General features: G+C 32.8%; 1 protein-coding gene across 2 annotated transcripts in view; it reads right to left on the bottom strand.

The window, feature by feature from the left end:
* The window catches only part of ERO1A (endoplasmic reticulum oxidoreductase 1 alpha), a 42,935-nt gene that overhangs the window by 7,649 nt on the left and 9,505 nt on the right, over positions 1–25,781 (bottom strand). The window contains exons 2-13 of one of the 2 annotated variants that reach the window (XM_019725704.2): positions 23,285–23,404; positions 22,370–22,453; positions 16,850–16,888; positions 15,293–15,369; positions 15,117–15,190; positions 11,090–11,210; positions 9,064–9,110; positions 6,924–6,935; positions 3,421–3,447; positions 3,201–3,293; positions 1,824–2,070; positions 1,260–1,329 (exon numbers count right to left, since the gene is read on the bottom strand). In XM_019725704.2, the coding sequence (XP_019581263.1) occupies positions 1,260–1,329; positions 1,824–2,070; positions 3,201–3,293; positions 3,421–3,447; positions 6,924–6,935; positions 9,064–9,110; positions 11,090–11,210; positions 15,117–15,190; positions 15,293–15,369; positions 16,850–16,888; positions 22,370–22,453; positions 23,285–23,404 (1,011 nt within the window). The remainder of the gene's footprint in view (positions 1–1,259; positions 1,330–1,823; positions 2,071–3,200; positions 3,294–3,420; positions 3,448–6,923; positions 6,936–9,063; positions 9,111–11,089; positions 11,211–15,116; positions 15,191–15,292; positions 15,370–16,849; positions 16,889–22,369; positions 22,454–23,284; positions 23,405–25,781) is intronic. The other variant, XM_074327475.1, reaches the window with a different exon arrangement.

The raw sequence follows: 25,781 nt of genomic DNA, 5'->3' as shown, positions 1-25,781 counted from the left end.
TGAGAAATATTTCTAATCTGCACAATATAAAAAGAACAGATGCCAAAACACACTTCAATAAACCAGGAAGTATCCTAAAAATAAGGAAGATGTTGAAAATAGTAGGGAAAAAAAGTCTTATTACAGCATCTTCCCCCTCACTTCTAAGTTCCTGGAAGCTTTTGGGGAGGTTATATAAGCACTGAGGTATGCATTTCTAGCAAGAATGTTTTAAGTAGGAGGTGGATGGGAGGTCAAAAATAACGATTATCTAACAGCAAAAAACTGAGTGCAAAAAGTATTTTGTTTGCAAGCTGCATAAAATCAGGTTCTTTCCTTGCAGAAAGAATTAAAGAATAAGAAACAGAGGAAGATTGCTATGAATATTAGGATAAAATCAGATCAAGCCCAGTGCTCCCGAAGCCCACCTGTCTTTACTTACCTATAGCTTTGTCACAGAGAAGAGTAATGTAATTTTATTTGGCTCCCCAAATAGGCTAGAAATCCCCTGAGGATAGGAGCTGTCTCTCCCTTTAAGGACAAAAACCGTGCTCTGCACATAGGGAGCTTTTAATAAATCTTCCTAGTAATAGTTTATATTTGTAGTATTTGATTCAAATATACACAAAGATGGTCTTGCCTGAGGTTATATCTCTATTAAGAGGCAAGGCAAATTGTAAGCTAAATTAACATAATACTGGAGGTCGACTGTAATTAAAAAGTAAATAAACAAATAAATCATTTTTTAAAAAGAGGCAAGACAAAAACCAAACCCCATTTTGTGGGGTATGAAGTCTTCTGTTCTGTCCACAACTGCGTGTTGGGTTCCCGAAATGCCTTTAACTCCCACTGAGTAAGATGAATGACAAAACATCACTGGGCCCCCCTCCCTAAAGAGGGTCTTTCCAATTTAACCAAAACCATTTCAAGAATTCTCTTCAGCCCAAGATGGACAAATACTGCCACTTGTGCTCTAGATCCTTCTCCTTTAATTTATAGTGTCTGTTACATGAGACCATCAATATGAAAGCCATCCGTAAAGTGTGCAGTGACACACAGATTTTCAGTTGTTCTTTTGAACATAACACAAACTAGATCTTAAGTTGGACCTGATCCTGGACTTCCTTTTTTTGAGGAAAAGGAAGATTACGACTCTGATTTCTCATATAATTTAAGGATGTATGTTAAGCTTTATTGTTAAGTATATAAAAACATGGGCCTATAGTAAACCTGCATAAGAGTTTGTAGCTAAATATTAAATTACAGTACGAAATAATTACCTTTAGTTTGTTTGCTTCTTTTTTATCCCCAGCAAAAAGTGAATTCTCATCAAAATGCAAAGGAAATGACCTGCATTTTAAAACACAAAATATTCTTTTCATAAATGAATTATAAAATATTAAAAGTCCTACAAAATATTCATTTTTATAAATGAATTATAAAATATTAAAAGTCCTGCTAATATAGCACTTTGCTGGTCAATGATGAATAATATAATTAAAATAGAGTAGAAAGTAGAGTAAAATCAGTACTCTGGTCCCCCCACACAAATTCTTACCTTCAAATCTAAAAGCTGACCCCATAATATAGTAGCATTTTGGCTCCAAACCCAACCTGTTCAACTAAATATGAAAATAATGCAGGTATCATATAGTGAAAGAATGACTCTTGAAACTGAAAATACACGCCTTTTAGAAACCAGGTTAAAACAAAAACAAAACTCAATTCTGAAAGACCTATAAGCAAAAATAGCTTTCAATTATTTTTTAAATAGTTTTCCTTTCTTTAAATTGATACCACTTGTCACTCTTCTATTAATGTATACGTTCTATTATATAATTTACTTGATTTCATGAAGTATTTCCAGAAGTAACATTTTGTTTTCTGCATCCTGAACTTTATTTCCAGTGAAGAGCTGAAAATCTGGGCGTTCAAAGAATGGTACCACTTTAGATAAAGCTCTTAATTCTATTAAGTAGATAAAATACAAGTTCTTAAGCCTTCTTGGACCTTCTCCCTTAGTCAAAATTCCATCAAACCGCTGCTGAAATTCTGTAATGTTGTGTCCCCATTTCTGTTCCAACCAGGTATCTGAGAAGAAAAAAGAATTAAATATTAAAAACTGAATTTTAAAATTAAGTAAGTTTCATTTTACTTATATTACATTATGTATGCCTACAGAATTTAATTTCATTTTATATTTTAAAATATATAATATAACCAAGAAAACTGTTTCACATAATTTAGCCTTTAATAGTTCTATATTATTTTATTTTCTAGAACCCACCCATAAAAGGAAAATAAATGTTTTACAGAGAAACAAAGTTTAATAAAAATCAAATTTCTGAATATAAACATATTTATAAAACCAGAATACACAATTTAAAAAAATGACTAGCTGAAATTACTAAAGAGTTTCAAGCCCTATTATTTAAAAAAGTTACTATATTTTCTTTCTAAGGTCTAAGAAATACTTTAATTCCAGAAGAAATATGTTACTGATGAAAATCAACCATGGTCTAATTTTTCAATAACATTCTTAAAGCGTAAGGCACAGCATAAAATACTTTTACCCATTAAACTCCAGGCCTGAAGCTGGCACAAAAATAAAAGAGTTGTGATACAGTAATTTCTAATGAGTAACAAACTGTGCTATTAGGGGCTATTTTAATTCCCACAACAAAAGAACATTTCCAAAGTGATATGTACAATTTTGAGCAGCTTCTTAAAAGAAGGTGAAGAGCTAAGATAATGCTGAATTTTTCCTTATAGTATCTATAGTCCTATATTCCTGATTACTACCATTTTTTTTTTGCTCTAGGATTGATTTTAAATATGCATAACCTAATAAATTCTGTGACCCATGTGATCTAGTTACAAAGATGTATGTCACATTCAAGGCAATATAATCCTACATCTAAAGGCAGTTAAAAGTAATAGAAATCTATTTACATTTCTTGGAGAACCTCAAAGATAATCCCATTACTAAATCATCTTGACACTTTGTAACATCACTTTTCCTTTTTTCTTCCAATTCTTTTATACCCTATAGCTGCTCCAGTGTCTCTTTCTTATAAACCTGATTAGTAACATTTAAATATGAATTTTTTCTGCCTAATATTCAATAGGATCAATTTTTCCCATTCAGGTGAATACGAAAAAAATTTGAAGAATACCTGAAAATAAGTGTGGCAAAGTGAATAAAAGTGAATGGGACATACCTTGTAGAAGATATCGTGCACTCAAATGCACGTTAATGCTTGCATGTAGGCCGGATATAAGTCTGTAGAATGCTCTTTTTTCTACACAGAGGCCTAAAAAAAGTAATTTGGAAATAGAAATTTCATATATGAAACTTGTAAAATCATAAAATTAATTTCATACATCTTTAAAAATGAGAAAAATTTTATCATTTAAATTTGTTTAGAAGTTTCCAATTACCTTCTAGCCAACTGTAAAAAGTGTTCCCTGAAATTAAAAGAAAAATAAGTCACAAGATTGTAAAAATGCCAAAAATTTAAATTTTTCAAAAGGTTAAATATATTATAGCACATGCGTGCCAAACTGATTTAAAGATTGTTTAACAAAAGGTCCAAATTTTATTTGCAATTTCTCCAAAGGAAGGAGAGGTGTTCTTGGTATGGATACAGTTAGGTCCCACTCTCCTGTTCAGTCTTTAGAAAGCTTCCACATTGCCTTCGGTAGCCCTACTCTCATAACTTTCAGAATAAAGTATTTTTATAGGAGGTCAGAATTTAAATGGTCAATCAATACATGGAAAAATACTAAGCTTTGATAACAGCTCATGCTATGAAAATTAAGAACTCATTAGTTTTTTAAATTTGAAAAGTAAATAAAAATTATAAAGTGGAATTGGAGGTGTATTATTTGTATATAACTCATGGTATTGTATGCCATTCAATATTTCAAAAGAGAAAATCAAAGAAATGTTACGAAAACCAAATATCACTTATATTCTATGACCAAAGAAGATCACTGTCCATATAATTAGAACTGTAGAACTATGCTCTAAAGAAATAACTCAAATGCAGGGAAGGGAGTATAATTTATAGAAAGATGGTTATATGTAATTTTTAAACCCTACAATAATCAAAATGTACAATAATGCCTACGTTAACATGATAGAATACTAGATAACTAGTTAACATGGTAGAATATAAAACTTAAAACAACAAGAATATGGAAAATGACAATACATGAAAATGTTTATTTGAAACAATATATAAAAAGGCCTAAGAAATAATTATAACTATGTAAAGATTCTAAGTATGCATTTGTTAGAGACAACATTGTAGTATACAGTTCTTTTGACTAAAGTTGCTTATAGTAATATGAACCAAACAAGCGTAAAAGTAATGGAAGAAATAACAAAGAGAATAGGAATAAATTAGACTACTTGAAAACTTAAAACATCTGTTTGTCAGAAAACTTCACAAACAAAAGCAAATTGCAAACAACAAAGTGGACACAATGTATGTTGCAAATACAACAAAGGAATAATAGCCTAAATATATAAAAAGCTCATAAACAGAATAAGAATGCTAAAGTGCCCATTGAAAATGAGCAAATAATATGAATAGAGAATTCACAAAAGAAAAAATACAAATGGTAATAACAGAAATTGCTGTCTCACTAGTAATAAAAAATACAAATTAAAATTATAGAGATAACTACTTTTAACAGTAAAGATAAAAATATGATAATATTTAATACTGACAAGGATCAGGTAAAACGAGCTGGTACATTGCTTAGAAGGAGTGTAAATTAGCACATCCTTTCAATGACAAAATGGAATCTGGTTATATGTATCAAGAGCCAGAAATGTCCCTATCCTTTGATCTAGCAAATCCATTTCTAGAAACCTAAACTGTTATGGATGAATGTTTGTATCCCCCTCTAAAATTCATGTGTTGAAGCCCTAATCCCCCAAGTGATGATATTTGGAGGTGGGGCCTTTGGGAGGTAATTAGGTTTAGTTGAGGTCATGAGAGTGGGGTCCCCTGATGGAGTTAGTGTCTTTGTAAAAAGAGGAAGAGACCCGAGCTCTTTCTCTCTGTGCCATATGAGGATACAGCAAGAAGGCCAGCAATCTGAAAACCAGGAGACAGGCCCTCACCAAGAACCAAATCTGCTGGCACCTTGATCTTGGACTTCCTGGCCTCCAGAACTGTGAGAAAATAAATGTCTTTTGTTTAAGGCACCAGTCCAGGGTATTTTGGTAGAGCAGCCTGAGCTGATTAAGACATGGGCTAAGGAAGCAAGTAGACATGGGAATAATATACAAAACTATAAATATAAAGATCTATTATAAAAATACATATGTAAATAATAATTATTGTCAAATGTTAACAGAGAAGCAATATGAGGCAGTAACTAAGAACATGCACCCTGGAGCCTAACTGCCTGATCTGAATACAAATTTGCTACTTACAAGTCGTATGAGTTTAGCTAAGTTGTTAAACCACTCTGGGACTCATTTTTCCTTGTCTATAAAATGGAGATTAAAATAATACCTCCTAGAATTGTTAGAAGAATTACATGAAATCGTATTTGTAAATTGCTTAGAAGCGTGCTGGCATGTAGTCTTAGCCATTATCATTATCAATTATTTGGGGGTTGTGGGATTACAAGGGATGTGTTTCCTCATAAAAACCTTTAGGTTTTTCTTTCACGTTTTGGACCATGAATTGGTGAGGGGGTGGAGGGAGCAGGAGTTATAATATTGTTTGAGATGCAGCCTGCTGATGAAATTTTCAATTTCATTTTATAATCCTAAAGTAGCTATTCTCAACTTGACCTGATGGTGATCCAGTTAAATAATCACCTACTATGACAACTGTCAGAGATAACCTTTTCATGTTTGACCAAAATGAATACTTATAGTCATAAATAAGATAGTTTCTCTAAGGACAGTCTCCACAGGTCAACAATCTTTTCTTTGATGAGAGAGAGACAGGTTGAGATCTTCAAATAGTATTGAAAAAGCCAAAATAGCTTCTGATGTAGCTGGAATATGGCATAGAACTAGGAACACCAAGGTAGAATAAGGTTACTCAAACTGAAAATTATAGCATCACCACTAACAATAATAAAATCTGAGGTAGCTTTGGAAAAATGATCTTACTGCTAAAGAAATTTTAATTCCAAATAGTACAGTTGATTCCGTATTTTATTTAGCCGCTACCATTACTATAATATACAGTACAATAATAAAATAGCAATGTTATCAGATTTTAGTATTGTTATTTAGACATAATGCAAAAGCAATTCATAAAAATAATGTTCAGAAGATAGAGAATTTTGAGGAAGAGGAAAGACTTCATATTTAGCAATTTCATCTAGCTGGACTAAAGCTAAGTACTGCTTAGTCTTTTCATATTGTTAAACGCATGGCCTTAAAAATAACCAAAATCATTCCGATCTCAATCATAAAGCAAACAGATTCTCAAAAAGACAAAGTAAACTGAAAATGTGCTAAAATTTCTGGTACTACAATTAATTTAAAGAGTTGGCAATGATACCTACACTAAAGAGTCAGCATAAGCCTTGGAAGCCAATAGATCAACACCCTGATCAAGCCTAGAACCTTCCTATATAAGACCCAGCAGATCCTGGAGTCTAACCAGTAAAAGAGAGGGTGTTTACTCTGATAGAGGCCCAGGGAAATGCCTGCCTTCCACATGCAGTGGAAAATGCACAAGTGAATTATTAGAGCTGAGTGAGGCAGGCTGTCTCTACTGCCTGATCCCAGACACAGTCATTTTCCCTTAACCTGTACTTTTACCTCCAGAATTTTAGATAAAGAAATGAAAATTAACCTCTTCTGAGTCTCAGATGTGAAAAGAAAAAAAAATTTTGAGAATAAACATCTGAACATATAAGAAATTCATATATGTAATGTAGGATAAAGAAATTCTACTTACCTTCACTTTTCCCTGAAAAACAAAACAAAATGTTTATTATCATAAACTCCTTCCAGATGCTCCTTTTAAAATGCTACACTTTCATAAAAATAAAACTTTTTATAATGGTTAGTTTTTGTCCATCAGTTCATCCACCAAAGCAAAATCTGTGAAACACTTCTGATTGATAGGAATTATGCCTGATTTGACTAAACAGCACCATCTCCAAGAGCCCAAATAAAGAGTATTTTCAGTTCATAGAAGATTTAATATGGACTAACAAGAGAGAAAAATCTAATCTATCATCTGAGAGTATCTTAAATGTCTTAAGGATTTATGGTTATTTTCCACATTTATTTATCCTAAAGCTGTAACATTGTTTCTGCTACAGATTTGTATTATTGCTTTGAAACCTCCAGACTGACATAAAATTTTACTCTATTCAGGAATATTTTTAGAGACTATGTGTAAGATTCAAATTATGCAGAACTCAGCAGTTTGTATGCAGCTGCTCATTCATTATTGAAAAATTATCTTCATTTTGCCCACTTGTACTGAATGCCATCATTGTTTGATTATTAAAGTAACATATGCTCATTGCAAATATATGTTTTAAAAAAAAGATGAAATAAAGAGTATTATCTATAACTCCTTCTGCTCAAAAATCAGTACCATTTTTATTTTGGTAAATGTCCTTTTTCTTTGTGTATGGATATTTAGATATTATATTATGTTTTTACATATTGTGTAATGCTTTGATACCTGCTTTCCCTCAGTGTGCTATCAATCATACTGATATAAATGAATACAAATTTTCAGCAACATTTATAATGGCTGTATTCTATTATGTGAATATGCCATAAATCATTTAACCAGTTCCCTAATGATAAACATTTAAATCGTTCCCATTTATCTTTAAGAGAAGAGAGGGTGTTTAATCAATTTATCAGACCATAATGTGAGTTCATAGTTAAGATCACCTCTTGTCTAGGAATTTGCATTTCATCTGATATTAAATCAATAGTTTCCACTGAGTTACCATAGGTGACTCTGTATAAGACCAAAAGCCTTGCTTAAAGATGTTCCTTCTTTCTAACCTAAGGAAGATTAGAGTGCCTACATTAGGGAATGATGCAATCTCACTGCTTTTCTGGAGGAAATTTATGTTTATGGACCATACGAGATCAGCAGCTTTTCAAATAAATTTAAAAAATGCTAAAAGTACATCAAAGATTTCATCAGTAAGCACATATTCAGAGAACAGGGATATTATAACTGCCTATCATAGACTGGGAAAGGATTTGTGAATTTCAATTTTACATCCCCTCTCCACCGACATGGTGCCTAACACATATTAAATGATGGGTAGTCATTTGTTGAAGGAACACGTGACTTTCACTATTGTAGACAAGACCATTAAATGAGGAGGGCAACATTCATCGATCATTTATTTAACAAATTACTCCATATGTGATGTTCCAGGCTCTAGATTAAAAGATGAAACCAATACATGTTGCCCATATGTCCAAAGTACTAGCGTAGATCAACAGATATATAAATAATAATAAAATTATGCTAGACAGTGAAAAGGGCTGTATGAGAAACAAAACATGACATAAAAAAAAGATGACATAATATCACTGCATAAGGAGGAGAGAATAGTTCCAATTAGGAACATCAGGGAAGTTTTGTGGAAAAGGAAGCATTAGGGCCAGACCTTTAGTGTAAGTAGAAAATGAAAAATGTTAATGAGATATAAAGACATGTGAATTTGAAATCAGACTCCCAATATATACCATAATTTTAAGTTTGGGAAAAGATTTGAGGCAGAAGTTTTTTGCATATTCGTTTAATTAGAAAATGAGCAAACAGAAAAACTGAACACACATTCTGTAAAAATGAATAGAATACATATGTAACCTAATCTCCATCCTATGATAGTTTAATACTATGAACTTCTGCACTTTACTACAAAAATACTCCTTACTGAAGAGTAACTATATTAAACACCAATTTCTCTGCAAGGATGAAGCATAGATTCTATAGCAACAGAAATATATGATCTCAGATGCTCTTGCCAACCCATATCTTGCTTTCCCTTTCCTTCTAACCAAAGTTCACTACCTGATAAATAACATAACAGTGCAAATAAATAACTCACCTTGACCAGCCGCCAAAGGATTTAAAGGTCTTTTAATTGCCTGTGGCCTAGAAACAGAAGAATTAAAATATAAAACATAAATACGTTACCTATCATATTATAATCATTTAAGTAACAGTGAAATTATCTCAGAAAGTTTCTGAATGACTATATCCCAAATCAAATTGTTTTATGGAGCTTATAAAATACTTAGTTTTCTCTAATTGCTTTAAGGGAGGGTGGTTGTTATTTGTTTTAGTGATATTAGTTTCTGATCTTTTACCACTGTAACAGCCAGAAAGTCATTTCCTAATCACTTCTTCAAACAAAGGAATTAAAAATACCACTCAAGCTCTTCTCCTAGAGTTGCTAGTATGTGTGTATATATATTATACATGTATGTGTGTTTGTATGGCACAAAGTGCACTCCTAACTGAAAGACAAACAAGCAAAAAAATAAATATCCAATACAAGCATTAAAATAAAAAAGGAAAAATACCGGGTAGATTATTTTCCACTTAGGTAATCCTAGGTATATCAATTTACCCTGTGACAATCAAGTTTGTTATAATTTCAATAAAAGGTATTTTTTAATAAGAAAAAATAGAGTGCATATGTCACTAAAGTGCTTTTAAATCTCAAAATAAATATTAATTAGTATCACTAGTAAAGTGTGGGATTGTTTTAATGTCCATTATTTAAATTTTGCAAATTTGCACAAATTGAGACATTTTGAGAACTGAACATATATGCTATAATTGAACATACTCAATTTAGTGCCTCATGCATTGTTTATATTTTAGAAATATTGTTGAAAACATGATATAAATTAGTTAGAAAAGAACTATAAAACTAATACAAATCTAACAAATGTTTCAGTTGGGCTCTATTTCAGTTCACACTTTAAAAAAAAAACCTTTACAGTAAGTCAGTAAACCAAACATTCTGAATAATAGTCAAGAGAATTTAAATCAAACACATGGCAGAAAAGAGTAAATAATGAAGATTCTCCACGTCCCAAACTGGAGCAATTCCTCAAGTCAAAACAGAAACAGTCTGACATTTATTTGTATAAGCATACTTACTGATCTCTTATGTTTATATTTGACTTATAAAAAGTGAACTGTATTATCTGCATATCTGAAACTCCAAAGATTTTCCCAGAATTCTCCCCCTAATCTCTGAGACAGAATCACACACACACACACACACACACACACACACACACACACACACACACACAAATTATTTCCAAAAACCAATAAGCACATTGTTTAGAGCCTAGAAGCTCTCATATGGGTAAACTTGAAGCATGTGTCAGTCAGTCACCCAGTGATCAAATTGACTGCTTCCATTACGGTGGTTAAAAGTATAAAGTGGATTCTTCCACTTACTACATCTTTGACAATGGACAAATCACTTAAAATCAGCTTTCCAAATCCCTGTTTCTCTAACTGCAAACAGCGACAACTAGAACACAGGGTGATTGCAAGGACTGGAGGAGAAAATGTATGTAACATGCTTAGCAAGCAAATGCTGGGCACACGGTGAGTGCTCAGAAGTGTTAGCTATTATAATTATTCTCTGAAATTAATTTTACTTTAAAGCAGGTAAAATAACTATAGCCACAAAAAGAGGAGTATAAGGCACCAAAAAGAGAATTAGAGTGATATATCCTAACCTATTCTCTGCCACTAATTATATGATCTTGGACAATGAAGTAAATCTCTCTGGCTCTGTTACCTCATCTATAAAATGAGATTCTATAATCCAGTCAAGAAACATTTTTTAAGTGCCTACAATACTCCCATAAAAGTCTAATACCATTCTAAGTCTTTTAAAGAAGAAAAAATCATTTGTTGAAACATGTCTACATGTTTCCCCAGAAGAGAACTGGATTAATGAATAAGTACGTTTCTATGTCCCAATACAACCTTTAACAAAGTGAGTTTGATTTGTACTTTTAAATCTTTAGGATTTTGTTTATTTGTTTACAAAGAGAAACAAGTAAATCTTACAAAATTTTCTAAATGAAAATTATACATACTTAAAACAGTTTTCTTCATAAATGACATTCCATATCTTCCAAGCATCTGGTCCTTTGTACCCAGTGTAGCGCTCGGGATTAAGGAGCAAATCTACATATTCAGCATCAGGAGACTGTATGTCTGTAAAACAAAATGTTTTATTAAGCCTTTCTTTTCTTCAGTTACTTTTAAAAAGCTAGTGTACAAGACTGTATTCCATTGCTTCTAAGGCACCACAAATGTATCAATGCCTCAGGGATTTCAAGATGATTTTTCAGGAGAAAGATAAGAGGGAAAAGAGGGAAGAACTAACACAGCCACAATAACTGTACACACTGGTGGAAAAGCATGCAGCTTTTAGGAATGGTCAAAAATAGGAATATGCGAATTTTAGAATCGAAGAAACGTGGCAATTCAATTTTCATAAGCTCTCTGGACAAAGAAGATACTATACATTTCCCTCCACATTAACTGCAGTAGTTCATCAGTAACTAAGGTAAAGGAAGAAGAGTTAGTTTAGTACCATACACCATTGTTACCAAATATATCCTTCTTACATGTGCACCATCAGAATCCACTACAAAGCTGTCCCAAAGGCATATAATCCTAGATATGCAAAAAGTCATATGCAAGATGGATGACATTTGTGTCAGCATTATTTATAAAAGGGAAAATTGAAAGCTACCTCAACAGAGCAGAGCAGTTAAAAGAATGGGCTCCGGAGTCAAAGTGCCTGCGTCAGAATCCAGGCCCCACTAGTTATTCACTGCGTAACCCTGGCAAGTTATGTCAATTCTCTACGCCTTGTGCCATCATTTGTAAGATGGGGATAATAATACTCCTAGTGTTACTGTGAGACTTAAATGAGTTTATATGTGCAGAGTGCTTAGCACAATCATAGACAATAATAAATACTAGCTAGTGGTATACTGATGTTACTTACAATGTTTCTTAAGAGAACATTTTACAGTCAAAATTTTAAGTAAAAAGGCTAGCTAATAAAATGAAAAGGTAAACACTATTTTAAAAAAGCCAATTATGGGTGTATATGTAAAAAACACAAAAAATGGTGGGATATTGCTTTCTCATATGTTCTATAAATTTGTATATGTATTATAAACTCAAAACCAAAAAGAAAAAAAGGGTGGCTCTAGTTACTCTTTCCCAGTGGCTCTGGGAAATTATTTAATAGTACAGCAATACTGTACTCATCTAGAAAGCTTAACAATATGAACCAACAAAGAATGAGGAAGTGGGCAAAAATGGCTTTAACACAACCAAAGGCGAGGACAAAAATCTCAGCAGGAAGATGCTAACAAGAGAGTCCATCAAGTTTTTACTAGTACCTACTTATTAAAAAAAAAAGACGAAAATAAAACTAAGCTCAGTTATTTTTACCCCAATTCACAGTATATTGGGGGCATAAATTAGGGGGAAATTTGCTTCTAGAAGCAACACAGTGACAGCATCTAGATATAACTGTGAGAGTAATGCACAATGTAGCAAATTATAATAAATTCATAAAAATGACCCTTATTCTTAAAATATATAAATAATGCTCAGCATCTACTATTTTAAGACAGAAAACTAACCACCAAGAAATGATTAAATTTTTCATATTGTGCCTAATTAGAGATAAACACTAGTTGCCTCATAATTTTACTTATGATAAATTCATGTCTCCCAACTTTCTTTTCTTTGAAGTTACTATAACCATATTTTGCCAGATGTCAAAACTCAAATTTCTAATTTAGATTTATAAAATACCTTCTAAACTTCATGTACCATTTACATAAATTATTTAGTCCTTATAAAGCTGTCCTTTCTTTTTAAATATTCAACCTCCTTTAACAAAATAAACAAATACGAATGGACAAGTGATTCACAAAACTCCACCATATAAGAAGTGAATTATTGATTCTCAATCTTTGCTACATAAATGTATGCATGTCATCTCAAAAGGATACTTTATTAACACCTAGAAGTTAAAGTATTATTAATAGCATTCTTTCTCTAATGTTGCAGGCCTAAAAAAAAAAATGTGCTGCCTGTTATCAGTTTAATTTTATCTCACATAGCAATGTTTAGGCCAAAGAATCCTGTGGAAAAGATGGCAAAATTAGGGGGTTGAGAGACTATTAACCTCCTTCCTTTACTACTCTAAATCTTGGTATGTCCACAACTTGTTATCCAGCACCCCTGGGGTGAAATGTGTTTTGGAATTCATAACTTTTCAAATTTTAGAAAATTAATACATGCAACATATATTGACTACTACTCCAGCAGGGACTAGGGTAGCAACTTTTAATGAAACACATAAATATTTCTACTGTGAAATACATAAATATTCACACTGAATGAATCTATGCTAAACTCAGGGAAAAAAATATTTACTTTTCAGGGTTTTCAGATTTTGGAATTAGGAATAAAGGATTATATATATAAATGTGCCAAAATATGGTCATGTTTTATATTAAGGAAAGCATGTATTTCTCTTCTTTTTTCCCAAAAAGAAGCCACAAAATTAAAAATAAGTACTTTCTCTTTTTCTTCCCCCTTTTTGGGGGGTGTGGGGAGAGAATTGCAGATTTCCTCTTTTGATTGTAATTAAAATGATCTGTATCACTCTTTTCACTAATGTTTTAAAAGTTTATTAATCTGCTCCAAAAGAGCCATAGAAGAATACCAAAACTCAGTTTGATTTGATGTTGTTTAGGCAGTTAAAAGGCTAGACACTATAAAAAGGAAAACACTCAGGAAATGAAGAATCGGAGAATCCATAAATCTTGATCAAAGAGTTCTATTGGGTTCTAGAGTGCCTATATTTTAATAGCACCAGCCCTCTGCCTTAGCTTTAGATGTAGTAGATACAACTCATGGGTCATCATTCTCTTTTCCAAAAGTAGCATGGACTATCATTAAGGAAACTATTTAATAAGCCAATGCAAGAAAATTAGAAGCAAGTTTGTACAATCTCTACATTTGAGCTAGTTATGCAAAATGCCTATATATATTACAAAAATTTTATATATATATATATATATATATATATATATATATATATATATATATATATATATGTATGTATATATATATATAGAACTATGGAACTCAGGAGGTGAGTTTTTTCCAAAAACTGAATTTTCATTTTTTTCTTTTTTTATTAGTTTCAGGTGTACAAAACAACTTAGTGATTAGACATTTATATACCTCACAAAGTGATAAACCCAACAAGTCTACTATCATCTGACACAGTACATAGATTTTCCAGTATTATTGATTATATTTCTTATACTGTACTTTACATCCCGTGACTATATACTATATTTTTTAGGTATAGCTGACATTCAATACTGAGTTTTCTTTTTAAACATTTTTATTGTGGTAAAATATAAATAACATAAAATTCACCATTTTACACATATTCAAGTGTACAACTTAGTGGCATTAATTACATTCATAATGTTGTGCAACCATCACCACTGTTTCCAAACTTTTCTATGACCCCAAACATAAACTCTGTAACAACTTAGAAAAGCACCACATCCTCCCTCCCTCCAACTCTTGGTAAACTCTAATCCACTTTCTGTATCTATCAATTTACCTATTTCAGCTATTTTATATAAATGGAATCATACGATATTTGTCCTTTTGTGTCTGGCTTATTTTACTTATCATAATGTTTTCAAGGTTAACCTACATTGTAGCATGTATCAGAACTTTATTTCTTTTTATAACTAAATAATTTTCCATTGTGTGTATGTACTACACTGTGTACCGTTCATCCATTCATGGACACTTGGGTTGTTTCCATCTTTTGGCTATTTTGAATAATGATGCTATAAACATGGGTGTAAAAAATGTTTCCCTGTATTCAGTATTTTTTGGTATATTCTTAGGAGTTGAATTATTAGGTCACATGGTAATTCCATGTTTAGCTTTTTGAGGAACTGCCAAACAAAAACTGAATTTTTAAAATTCATTTTAAAAGAATTGTTTTTTTCTTAGGTACAATTTTAAACAAAATGCATAATATAAAAAACATACCATCAGCTTCACAGAAGTTGTCTGAGGAATCATCATGCTTGGTCCACTGAAGAACAGCCTTCTGCGTTTCCTCACTTCAAACAAAGATAATAGTGTTATTCTTTTTTTTTTTAAGTTAATATTTCACATGAAAAAACATAAAATACTACTACTACCAAAAAAAAAAAAAATCAAACCTCAAAGATTCATCCACAGCTCCAAGTCGTTCAGCTTGTTCACATTCTTCAATGAGATTGTTAGCTTCTTCAGAATACTAAAATGAAAAGTGGAATAAATAGAATATAACTTACAGCATTTTTAAAACTTAAAAATAAGAATTTTGAAGTTCTTTGAGATTCTTTTATACCTGGTACCATCCAGCGCCTTGGCTTTAAAACTTTAAAAAAAAAAAAAAAAAAATAAGCCCTCACATTGCTCCTGAAGCTAAAAAATAAATAGACGACTTTGCCCTTGTTTTTGTTGGAGAACAAATTTACTATTATGGTCACACAAAAAAGAATAGATTATAGTTCCAATAACTGATTACTAAAATCTTCACTAATAAACTCCGAAGTTTAAGGAAGTCACTAGGCAATGAGTCATGAGACAATGTCCCACTTTTCTAATGGCCTAATAATGAGCACCAGTTTTCTCTTCTATAAAATAAGTGGTTGAACTAGATCATGTGAGTCTAAGGTCCATACGACACTAAATGTCATGATTGTAAAAATGCCATGGAGCCTACCAAGACTTATAAAAAGTATTCCAATATCTTAGGTCTTTAAAATACATTTTTCACCAGCCACATCTCTTCTCAATGTCTAAATCCCTTTATATATGTTTGCAGAGGTGTGTATGTGGCACAGGGGAAGTGAGTATGGATCATAACATTTCACAACACATTAGTCATCACCACCTCATAGCTGAAAGACAACATTGGAAGCTAGAGGCCACAGACTCAATCACTCAACAAATATATAGTGAGTGCTTATTATAGGCTTATTGTTAGGATGTCTTTGCAAATGACTGTCCAGACAAGGACACTTTTAAGAATAAAAGGGAACATTAAAATAACTGAAATTATATAACTTTTTTGAAACATTTATATACTAAATAACAACTTTGATTACACTGGCTGACCTATTCAAAAACCATTTTCAGGGACGGCCTGATGGCTCAGGCGGTTAGAGCTCCATGCTCCTAACTCCGAAGGCTGCCAGTTCGATTCCCACATGGGCCAGTGGGCTCTCAACCACAAGGCTGCCAGTTCAATTCCTTGAGTCCCGCAAGGGATGGTGGGCTCCGCCCCCTGCAACTAACAACAGCAACTGGACTTGGAGCTGAGGTGTGCCCTCCATAACTAAGATTGAAAGGACAACAACTTGACTTGGAAGAAGTCCTGGACGTACACACTGTTCCCCAATAAAGTCCTATTCCCCATCCCCAATAACAATCTTTAAATAAAGTAACTGGGAGAATGAAGTGGGAGGTGCAAATGAAACAGACAGACAATACATCGATAATTGCTGAAGTTGGGTGATGGGTACATGCTTTTTTCTTTACTTTTATTTCTCTTTCATGCTTTCCATAATAAAAGGTTGAACAAAAGAACTGGAGCCACTGAGTACAAATAAGTCTCAAGGGGTTTCACTCTAAAGGGGAGCAGAGAAGTGGAGTAGTAGCTGGCAAGGGAAAAGAGTTATTCAAGTTTTTTTGTCAAGATACTACATATATTAATAAATATGTGTACATACCTTGTAGCTCGCAGATTTAATTCCATCAGGAACTTCATCCTGAAAAAGAAAAAATGCTTTTATATGATATTTATTCTATCTTCTAAAAATTATTTTAAATTTCTATGATTTATGAGAAAAAAGAAGTTATTGAAGTTAACAATTTTTTTTAACTGAGAATAGTTAGGCAGTTTTTATATTATTACAAGTAAACAAAAAATTCAACAACAAATTATTCTATGGATTGCTGATCATATATTACAACATGGAAATGGAAATAGTTACTTAGCTATTATTCCTTTTGATGCTCAAATAGTCTACATTTGGCCACTAGGGGACCCACTAAGTACTGACTTGATATTTGTACCTGTGTAATTTTGATAATACCCCAGTAATCTTTAGCAGCACTTTTTGCCTTCTGTTATGACAAGATATTCCAAGCTTTTCTGGCGTATTTCTTAGTCCAGTCTTGAAATCAATCTTTTTTTAAAGAAGCTGCTCTAGTTCTTTTCAGACGAAAACGGTAATAGTTTTTAGTTATGCATTGTTCACTTATTAACTACAGGACCTATCTCTCTATTGTCAAAGTGATGCTGTGAGTAAAGAGAATGATGTATGTGGGAGAACTCTGTAAATTGCAGTGCCCAATGCATATTCCTGAGTTAGAGTACACCTGTCCAAAAGGAAGGACCCACACAAAGACAATCACTTTATTGTGTAGCCTTCCAGACTTTGAACTGGGTCAATGTATATTCTTCTTCTAGGCAGGTACTTAGATGGTTTCTGCCATTTAAAAGGAACTTAGATAGTTTCTATTTTTTTCATATAATAAACCATGCCAAATTTACAGACTAATTTCAGCAGAATCGACACCTTTGCAAAATTCAGTACTGCTTTACAGTTATCTTTCAACATTTAATTATTTTAGTAGTGAAATTCCATGTTTCCCCGAAAAAAAGACCTCGCCAGACAATCAGCTCTAATGCATCTTTTGGAGCAAAAATTAATATAAAACCTGGTCTTAATTTACTATAATATAAGACCTGGTCTTATTTTACTATAATATAATATTATATTATATATAATATAATAATATAAGACTGGGTCTTATTTTACTATAAGACCAGGTGTTATGTTATGTTATGTTACGTTACGTTACATTACGTTATGTTATATTTAATTGTCCAGCTAGGTCTTATTTTCAGGGAAACATGGTTCCTAGTAGAATTGCTAGGTCCAAAGATAAGCACCATTTTAATTTTTTTGATACATTAATTGAATTGATCTCCAAACAGACAGAACAACCAGTGTGTGTGTGTGTGTGTGTGTGTGTGTGTGTGTGTGTACATGTACATATGAGGTGTGATCAAAAGTATGGTGAATGTTTATATTTTAAAAAAATTATTACAGTAAAAGACTCATTGCCATTAATCTCCCTAGAAAACATTTGCTTCAAACACACTTATCCCATTGTTAACCCCCTTGCTTCAAACACACTTATCCCATTGTTCTTTTCATGTTCTGAAGCAGTTCTGGAAGTCCTCTTTCATGAGTGTCTTTAATTGTGCTGTCGTGGCTGCCTCGATGTCCTGAATCATTTTGACTCTGGGGAAGATCCAGAAATTGCAGGGTGCCAGATCTGGTGAATAAGGTGGATGAGGACACACTATAATGTTTTTATCTGCTAGAAATTTCCATATACCAGAAGCGATGTGTGACACAGTGTTGTCATGATGGAAGATGACGTACTGCACAGTTTAAAACACAGTTGATAAAACACCTTCTATCAACCGTAGCTCACACCCGACTGACTGCACCACACAAGTGGAAACTTGTCACACACTGTTACTAAGGTTCGACGCACCACTTTGCAGGTTGAAGGACCCTGCCTTTCCATTGGATGGCACTTGGCAGCAGCATTCACCATATTTTGTGGTTACAATAGAAAGGCTCCGTGTCATACATTGCACTGGTACAGCAATTTCTATCAAATAAAAACATTATGGTGTGTCCTCATTCACCTTATTCACCGATCTGGCACCTTGAGGCTTCTGGCTCTTCCCCAAAGTCAAAATGACCATGCAAGGTAAACGTTTTGAATCTATTCAGGACACTGAGGCAACCATTATAGTGTAACTAAAGAAGGGGAGAGGATTAGAAAGCACAAATTGGTAACTACAATATCGCCATGGGGATATGAAAGACAGTTTGGGGAACACAATCAATAATGTTGTAAAGATTTTGTACGGTGTCAGATGGGCACATGTCTTATTAGGGATACCATTTCATGGATGGTGTAGATGCCTGACCACTGCACTATACACCTGAAGCTGAAGCTGAATAATGTTGTATGTCAACTATAATATATATATATAGTCACGGGATATGGAGTACAGCATAGGGAATAGAGTCAATGGAATTGTAAGAGATATATACAATATCAGAAGGGCAATATCTTGGGGGGTGAAATGTCTAACTATTACATTGTTTTATACACCTGAAACTAATATAAAAAAAATTTCATGAAAGAGGACTTCCAGAACTGCTTCAGAAAGTGGCAAGAACGATGGAATAAGTGTGTTTGAAGCAAGGGAGAGTATTTTGAGGGGGGGAGTATTTTGAGGGGGATTAATGGCAATGTGTCTTTTATTATAACATTTGGGGGGGGTGGAGTACTGGGGAACAGTGCGTTTTTCCAAGATCCATCAGCTCCATGTCAAGTCATTGTTTTCAATCTAGTTGTGGAGGGTGCAGCTCACAGGTCCATGTGGGAATCAAAACGGCGACCTTGGAGTTATGAGCACTGCACTCTAACCACTGAGCCAATTGGCCTCCCAATACATTTTTTATTAATTTCAAACTTCACTGTATTTTTTTACTCACACCATGTATGTGTATATACACATATATAGTATGTACATATTTATTATTATGAATTATATATGTTATATATATAATTCATAATAGAATTTAAATTTTGTAGTTACTATAATCCTTTTATTTACATGTTTTATACATATATATGTGTTATATATATGTATAATTATAAACTAATATACTTTGGTGGATAAACATAATTTAACTATTTTTTAAAGGAAAAGCTTTATCTTCATTGTGAGACCAGCTCAAGGAAAAGGCAGACTACTGGCATGAAAGGCAGTCCGCCCCAGTTCTGCAGAAGGTGAAATTACTAGAGTCTGTCTCAGTTTCCCATTACAAATTGCTAACTTTCGCCTGATTCTTTTTTTAGCATTTCTATGAGTTCAAGCAAAGTTATAAACATGTATCTTTTAGCATTTGTTAAATGCTAAAATTGTTCATTTTCTCTAGATTGTACAATAAAATAGATCTCATCCTCAGTCTGTCCACTTGGGAATCAATAAGCTATTACTTGATACTAAACATCTCTCAGGTTTTCTGCCCCATGCAATCTTCTTCTCAAGGTGGTGTCCCCTAATTCTATACTTCATTAACAACAATCAGAAATAATTGCTGTTTCAAGATGAGATTCAAATTTGTAATAATTGTAAAACTATTTACTTCTTCCAGCTAATGTTAATAATAGCCCATTTAATGTATAATTGCAATGAAATGACTTTATGAAGTATCTTCCATATTTTTGGCATTTTTAGTGAGTCAAATGCATAAGTTATTGGTAAATTTTAATATTCCCAACTATTTTTCCTATTACTAAATATAAGTGCTAGAACTTATGCAGTAAAATGAAACATATAAATTGATAATATCACTGTAATGACGTTCATGCGTAAGTTAATACTTCAATTTTCAATACTGTTTCTATGAAGAGCAATATAACTAAAAACATGCTTCTCATTCATCTAATGACAAAATACCCTTAAATAATATTTTACGTTTGCGTTAATTCCACATGTTAGCTAGGTCTATCCAGCCACTTGTACATGCATAAAAATAAACTCGAAATTATACTACCACATTATACCCATTTGGATGGCTGTTATCAAAAAAAAAACAGAAAATAGCAAGTATTAGTCAAGATGAGGACTGAAATCCTTGTGCATTGCTGGTGGGAATGGAACATGGTGCCCCTGTGAAAGACAACATAGCATTCCTCAAAAAATTAAAGATAGAATTTCTAAATGATCCAGCAATTCTAGGTCTGGGTATATACCCAAAAAACTGAAAGTAGGAATTCAAAAGAAATTTGTACACCCAAGTTCACAGCAGCACTATTCACAATAGGTAAAAGCTGGAAACAATCCAAAAGTCAATCAATAGGTAAATGGATAAACAAAATATAGTATACACATACAATGGAATATTATTCAGCCTTAAAAAGGAATAAAATTCTAATACATGGTACAGTACAGAAGAACCTTGAAAACATTATTATAAGTGAAATAAGCCAGACACGAAAGGACAAATAGTGTAATGATTCCCCTTATACGAGGTATCTAGAATAGTCAAATTCATAGGGGGGAAAAAGCAGACTAGTGGTTCCCAGGGCCTAAAGGGGTGAGGGAATAGGAAGTTATTATTGCTTAATGAGCATGGAAGTTTCACTTCAAGAAGAGGAAAAAGTTTGGGAAATGGATGATGGTGATGATTGCATGACAATGTAAGTACTTCATGCCAATGAACTACACAACTCAAAATGGTAAATATTATGTTATATATATTTTATTACAATAAAAATAGTAAAATAAAAATGTATACTTTTAAGGGAAAAAAAGACTACATTGAAAAGTGTAAAATTCTCTGCTTTTAGAATAGAATTCTTCAAATCTTAATGCTCTGAGAATTCCTACATAAAACCAGGTATTTTGTCCAACCCTTCCCCACCCAAGGAAATCCAAGAAAAATAATACACTTAGAAAAAAAAAGGGAGGAATTTTGTTTCTACCTTGGTTAATTTCATTTTATTATACTATAAACATAACTTTGTTCTGGTATGATACAAGAAGAAAAATAATATCAAGCCTAAAGAACTATAGATGCTCCTCGACTTACGATAGGATTATATCTTAATAAACCCATCATAAGTTGAAAAGTATAATTAAGGCAAATTGCATTGAATACACCACACCTACCCTACCGAACATCACAGCTTAGCCTAGCCAACCTTAAACATGCTCAGAACATTTACATTAGCCTGCAGTTTGGCAAAAATCATCTTGCTGCCACTTCCAGCATTACAAGAGAGTATGGCACTGCATATTACTAGCCAAAAGATCAAAATTTTAAATTCAAAGTACAGTTTCTGCTGAATGCGTATTGCTTTCACACCATCATAAAGTCAAAAATAGCTGCTAAGTCGTATTAGTATTAATCTTACTAATAAGTAAAAGATTATATTAACCACAAAATTTAAATTCTATTATGAAGGCAGGATAATTCAAAATAGGTTTTATATTGGTAAGTTTAATAATATGTAAATATTAACATTATATTTAGCCTAAGGATTAAAATATTACTTTAGTCATATTGGCCCCTTTTAAAAAGTTGCAATTACTTGAAAAAAAGATGTAATGATATTTAAATGTATATATACATGGTTCTTACAAACTGACAAGGCTTCACAGCACAGTCTCTTCTTCCACACTGGTTGATATCATTCCAGAAAGGACATGGCCTCTTCAAGTTTACCTGTAAAATAATAATAGAAAAAAGTTTTTAAAAATCTCTAAATGTAGAAAGTTTATCATTGACAGTTGTTGAGTTATGATGCTATAACCTGGTCATGATATTGGCTGCAATTATTCTATTTCTTTCATTTACCAATTGTCAAGTTCTAATGATAACATATATATGTGTAGCTGATGTAAGTAAATTGGTAGACTTGGTTAGAAAGACACAGACTGCTACTAAACAAACCCTAAACAGATGGCAACTAAGAGCCAAAGTGGCTCAGATCAACTCAAATTTGCACAACTCAAATTCATTTTAAGCAAGTAACAATTAACAAAGTAGAACAGTTAGACAATTGTGAACTCAGACTATAGTTCCATAATCCAATGTTCAGGTTTTCTGAACCCTTTCAGTAAATATCTCAAGATAAAATATGACAAGTGACTAGTTAAAATAATACAGGTCCGAATAAAGTCATGCTTCTCAAAAATTCTTAATTATTTTAATTAATTGAAATAAATCTGATGTTTTAGAAAATTATGAACAAGTCACGATTTTGATAACAATACATATAATAGTTTCTGTTCTGACTTCAGTTTAACCAACTAGTTTCTAACTCTTGAGTGCAAAACTCAGTTATTGAAATTAAAAGTATCCAGTGGGTAGTTTCAGAACCACATGGTTCACTCTTATGAACTGAATTTTCCTAACATAGCCTTGATCAATTTTAAGTAATTTTAATTTTAATCAATTTTAATGTCAAGTCATAATTTTGAAGCTTAGTAATGCCAAAGAAAATGTAATTATCCATTTAAACTTTAAGTATCCTTATACAAAAAATAAAAATACCTTATAATATCTAAAGTAGTCACTCTCAAGAAGTTTTTGTAGTCTTGGGAAAAGCCTGTAGTTATTAAATTTGTCGATGGTTTCAACATCACAGGTACAATCATCCAAGTAACCACTAACCTGTTAAAAAGAAAATTAAATATTAAATCAAAATGTCTTAGATGCAACAGAGTTCTTTTTCTTCACATGGTCATGATGAAAGCCCCCAAAAAACAACATATCCTCCTTCCTCCCCAAAAGATCTTTGAGTATATAACATTCTGAGATAGAGTAGAGCAATAATCTAGTAATGCTATTGCTCTTACTATAGACCTAGAGAAATGCAGTGGATCTTTTTTGTAGGGTGTACTGAGCTCATAATGACACATCCACACCCAAAGTTTGGTCCCTTACAGCCACTTTGTAACCCTGCCCACCAAGCCTGACAGGGGGTGGGCATTTGACCCAAACCAGGTCATGGTCCCTTCTCCAGGAATCTGGAATTGAGACTAAGAGAGAGAGATGTCTCTCCCTGTGCCTAAACCAGTAAACTAGGCCCATATTCTATCATGTGAATTGAGGAACATATGAGCCAGTTAGCAGAGAAAGATGTTAAAAGATACACAAAGAAGCAGAGATAGGAGACAGACAACATATGCTACCTAGACTCCCTAGGGTTTTCCAGCTCCCACTTCCACACATCTTTCTGGAAGCCCACTTGTATTCCCATCCTTGGCTTTCCTGAGAGTCTATATTCTTATAATTCAGTTGTCTCTGTCTCTCCTTGACTATAGTTTCCTATAGGATGTGTAGGTCAGAGACAAGCTTGTTGAATGTATAAAAAGAATTGATACTGAATTTATAAGACAAATAGTAATTCATTATAAAGATCTAACAAATATTGGGCCATGACCATTTTTATAGGTTTGAAATGGTGCTCAGAAATTACTTATCATTAGCAACACTGAAGGGGCAAATTGTCCAAAAAGTGAATCCTGATCTTTCAGTGCTTAAAACTAATGTCTTAACTGTATTTACTAAATCAAACTATTAAATGTACCTATACAAAGATACAAAGGAAAATCATATTATAATCAGATAATGTTATCAAATGGGAAACTAAAATTCTTAGATGTTTATTTGGGGTTAGGCAAACACCTAACAGAATTAAACATTGGTTTACGTAAGTAAAAAACACATCATGATTTTTTTAAAAATAAATAGAATATAGAATTTTAAAAAAATATATACAGCATGCTACAGAAAAGACATCCTTATCATACTTTGGTCTGTATATTTGCATTATAAACAACTTTTGCTTTGCTGTCAACAAAAAACAATTTTTTTAATCTAATGGTAAGGAAGGAAACAATACTTTATTGAAATACTGAATTTAGATGTTTTCCTTTTGGAATAGGTAAAATCCTATGCTATCTTTAATTTCCGAGCATCACAAAACAGTAATGAAAATTTTTCACCTAAGAGATAAAAATACTTAGGATGATGACAGCAATATTCAAGAGCTAAGCTTTTTTTTACCCATTTGCTTGTCTTATTTGTTTTGGACTAATTCAGTTTCTAGTAATCTGATCTACATATTTGTCACTGTAATAACTATTTTCATTTCATATGCAAATATGTCCTTGTTTCCTGTTAAATGATCACTGAGTATACGCGTACAATAAATTTAGAGCCTTAAGTGTGGGTACCATCAAAATAAAAGTGCTTCTAACCTAGATGATTCGATTTTTTTTCACGCCTCTTTCTTTTGAGCCTTACGTGCAGAACTTCTAAGGACATAAAATATCTACTGTTTTCTCCCCTTGCAGACAAATTATTATACAAATAACAGGCACAAAGACTGCTAAGGCCAAAGGGACACATGCCAGACAGAGACATTAAGTCACAAAAACAAAAACACACAAGAAACTTGAGAGAAATGGTTTAAAGATACCCATTTCTCCTCCTGAGGAATTCAATTTTAAGGTAAAAATGTTATCTTCAACACTCAAGCTCAGGCATCATATCTTTTGGGAAGCTGCCCCTGGAGTATCACTCATCCAACTTGCCTCTCCTATGTGCTCCCATGACATTCCACATACTCCTACATTAGAATTACCTCTCACTGTACTGAACTATTTGACTCCCACCCATTAGAGTTTAAAATCCTTGAGAGAAAAATAATGTTTGTTCATCTTTGAATTCCCACTGCTTAGCACTGTACTTCTAGAAAGTACACGGTGAATGATCAATAGTTATTTGTGGAATGGGTGGGTGAATGAACGAATGAATGCTGTCCACTGAGATTATCATTCACTAGAGAGCAGTATCACACTATCTAAAGCATAACTATGTACTACCATGTCACCTATGGTGGTACTCAGTGCCCCAGGCCACACAAGCTCAAGTGGCAGGAATGCACTCACCAAGTAAGGAAAGCAAGCAGCAGAGGTCAACAATCCTTTGCATCTAACATTCTACCAATCCACATACTAATTACAAAGGAAGCTGTAAGAGG

The sequence above is a fragment of the Rhinolophus sinicus genome, linkage group LG03, assembly GCF_036562045.2.
Source record: "Rhinolophus sinicus isolate RSC01 linkage group LG03, ASM3656204v1, whole genome shotgun sequence".
Classification (NCBI taxonomy): Eukaryota; Metazoa; Chordata; class Mammalia; order Chiroptera; family Rhinolophidae; genus Rhinolophus; species Rhinolophus sinicus.
Note: the sequence above shows the minus strand (reverse complement) of the source record. Positions and strands in the feature narration are given on the sequence as shown.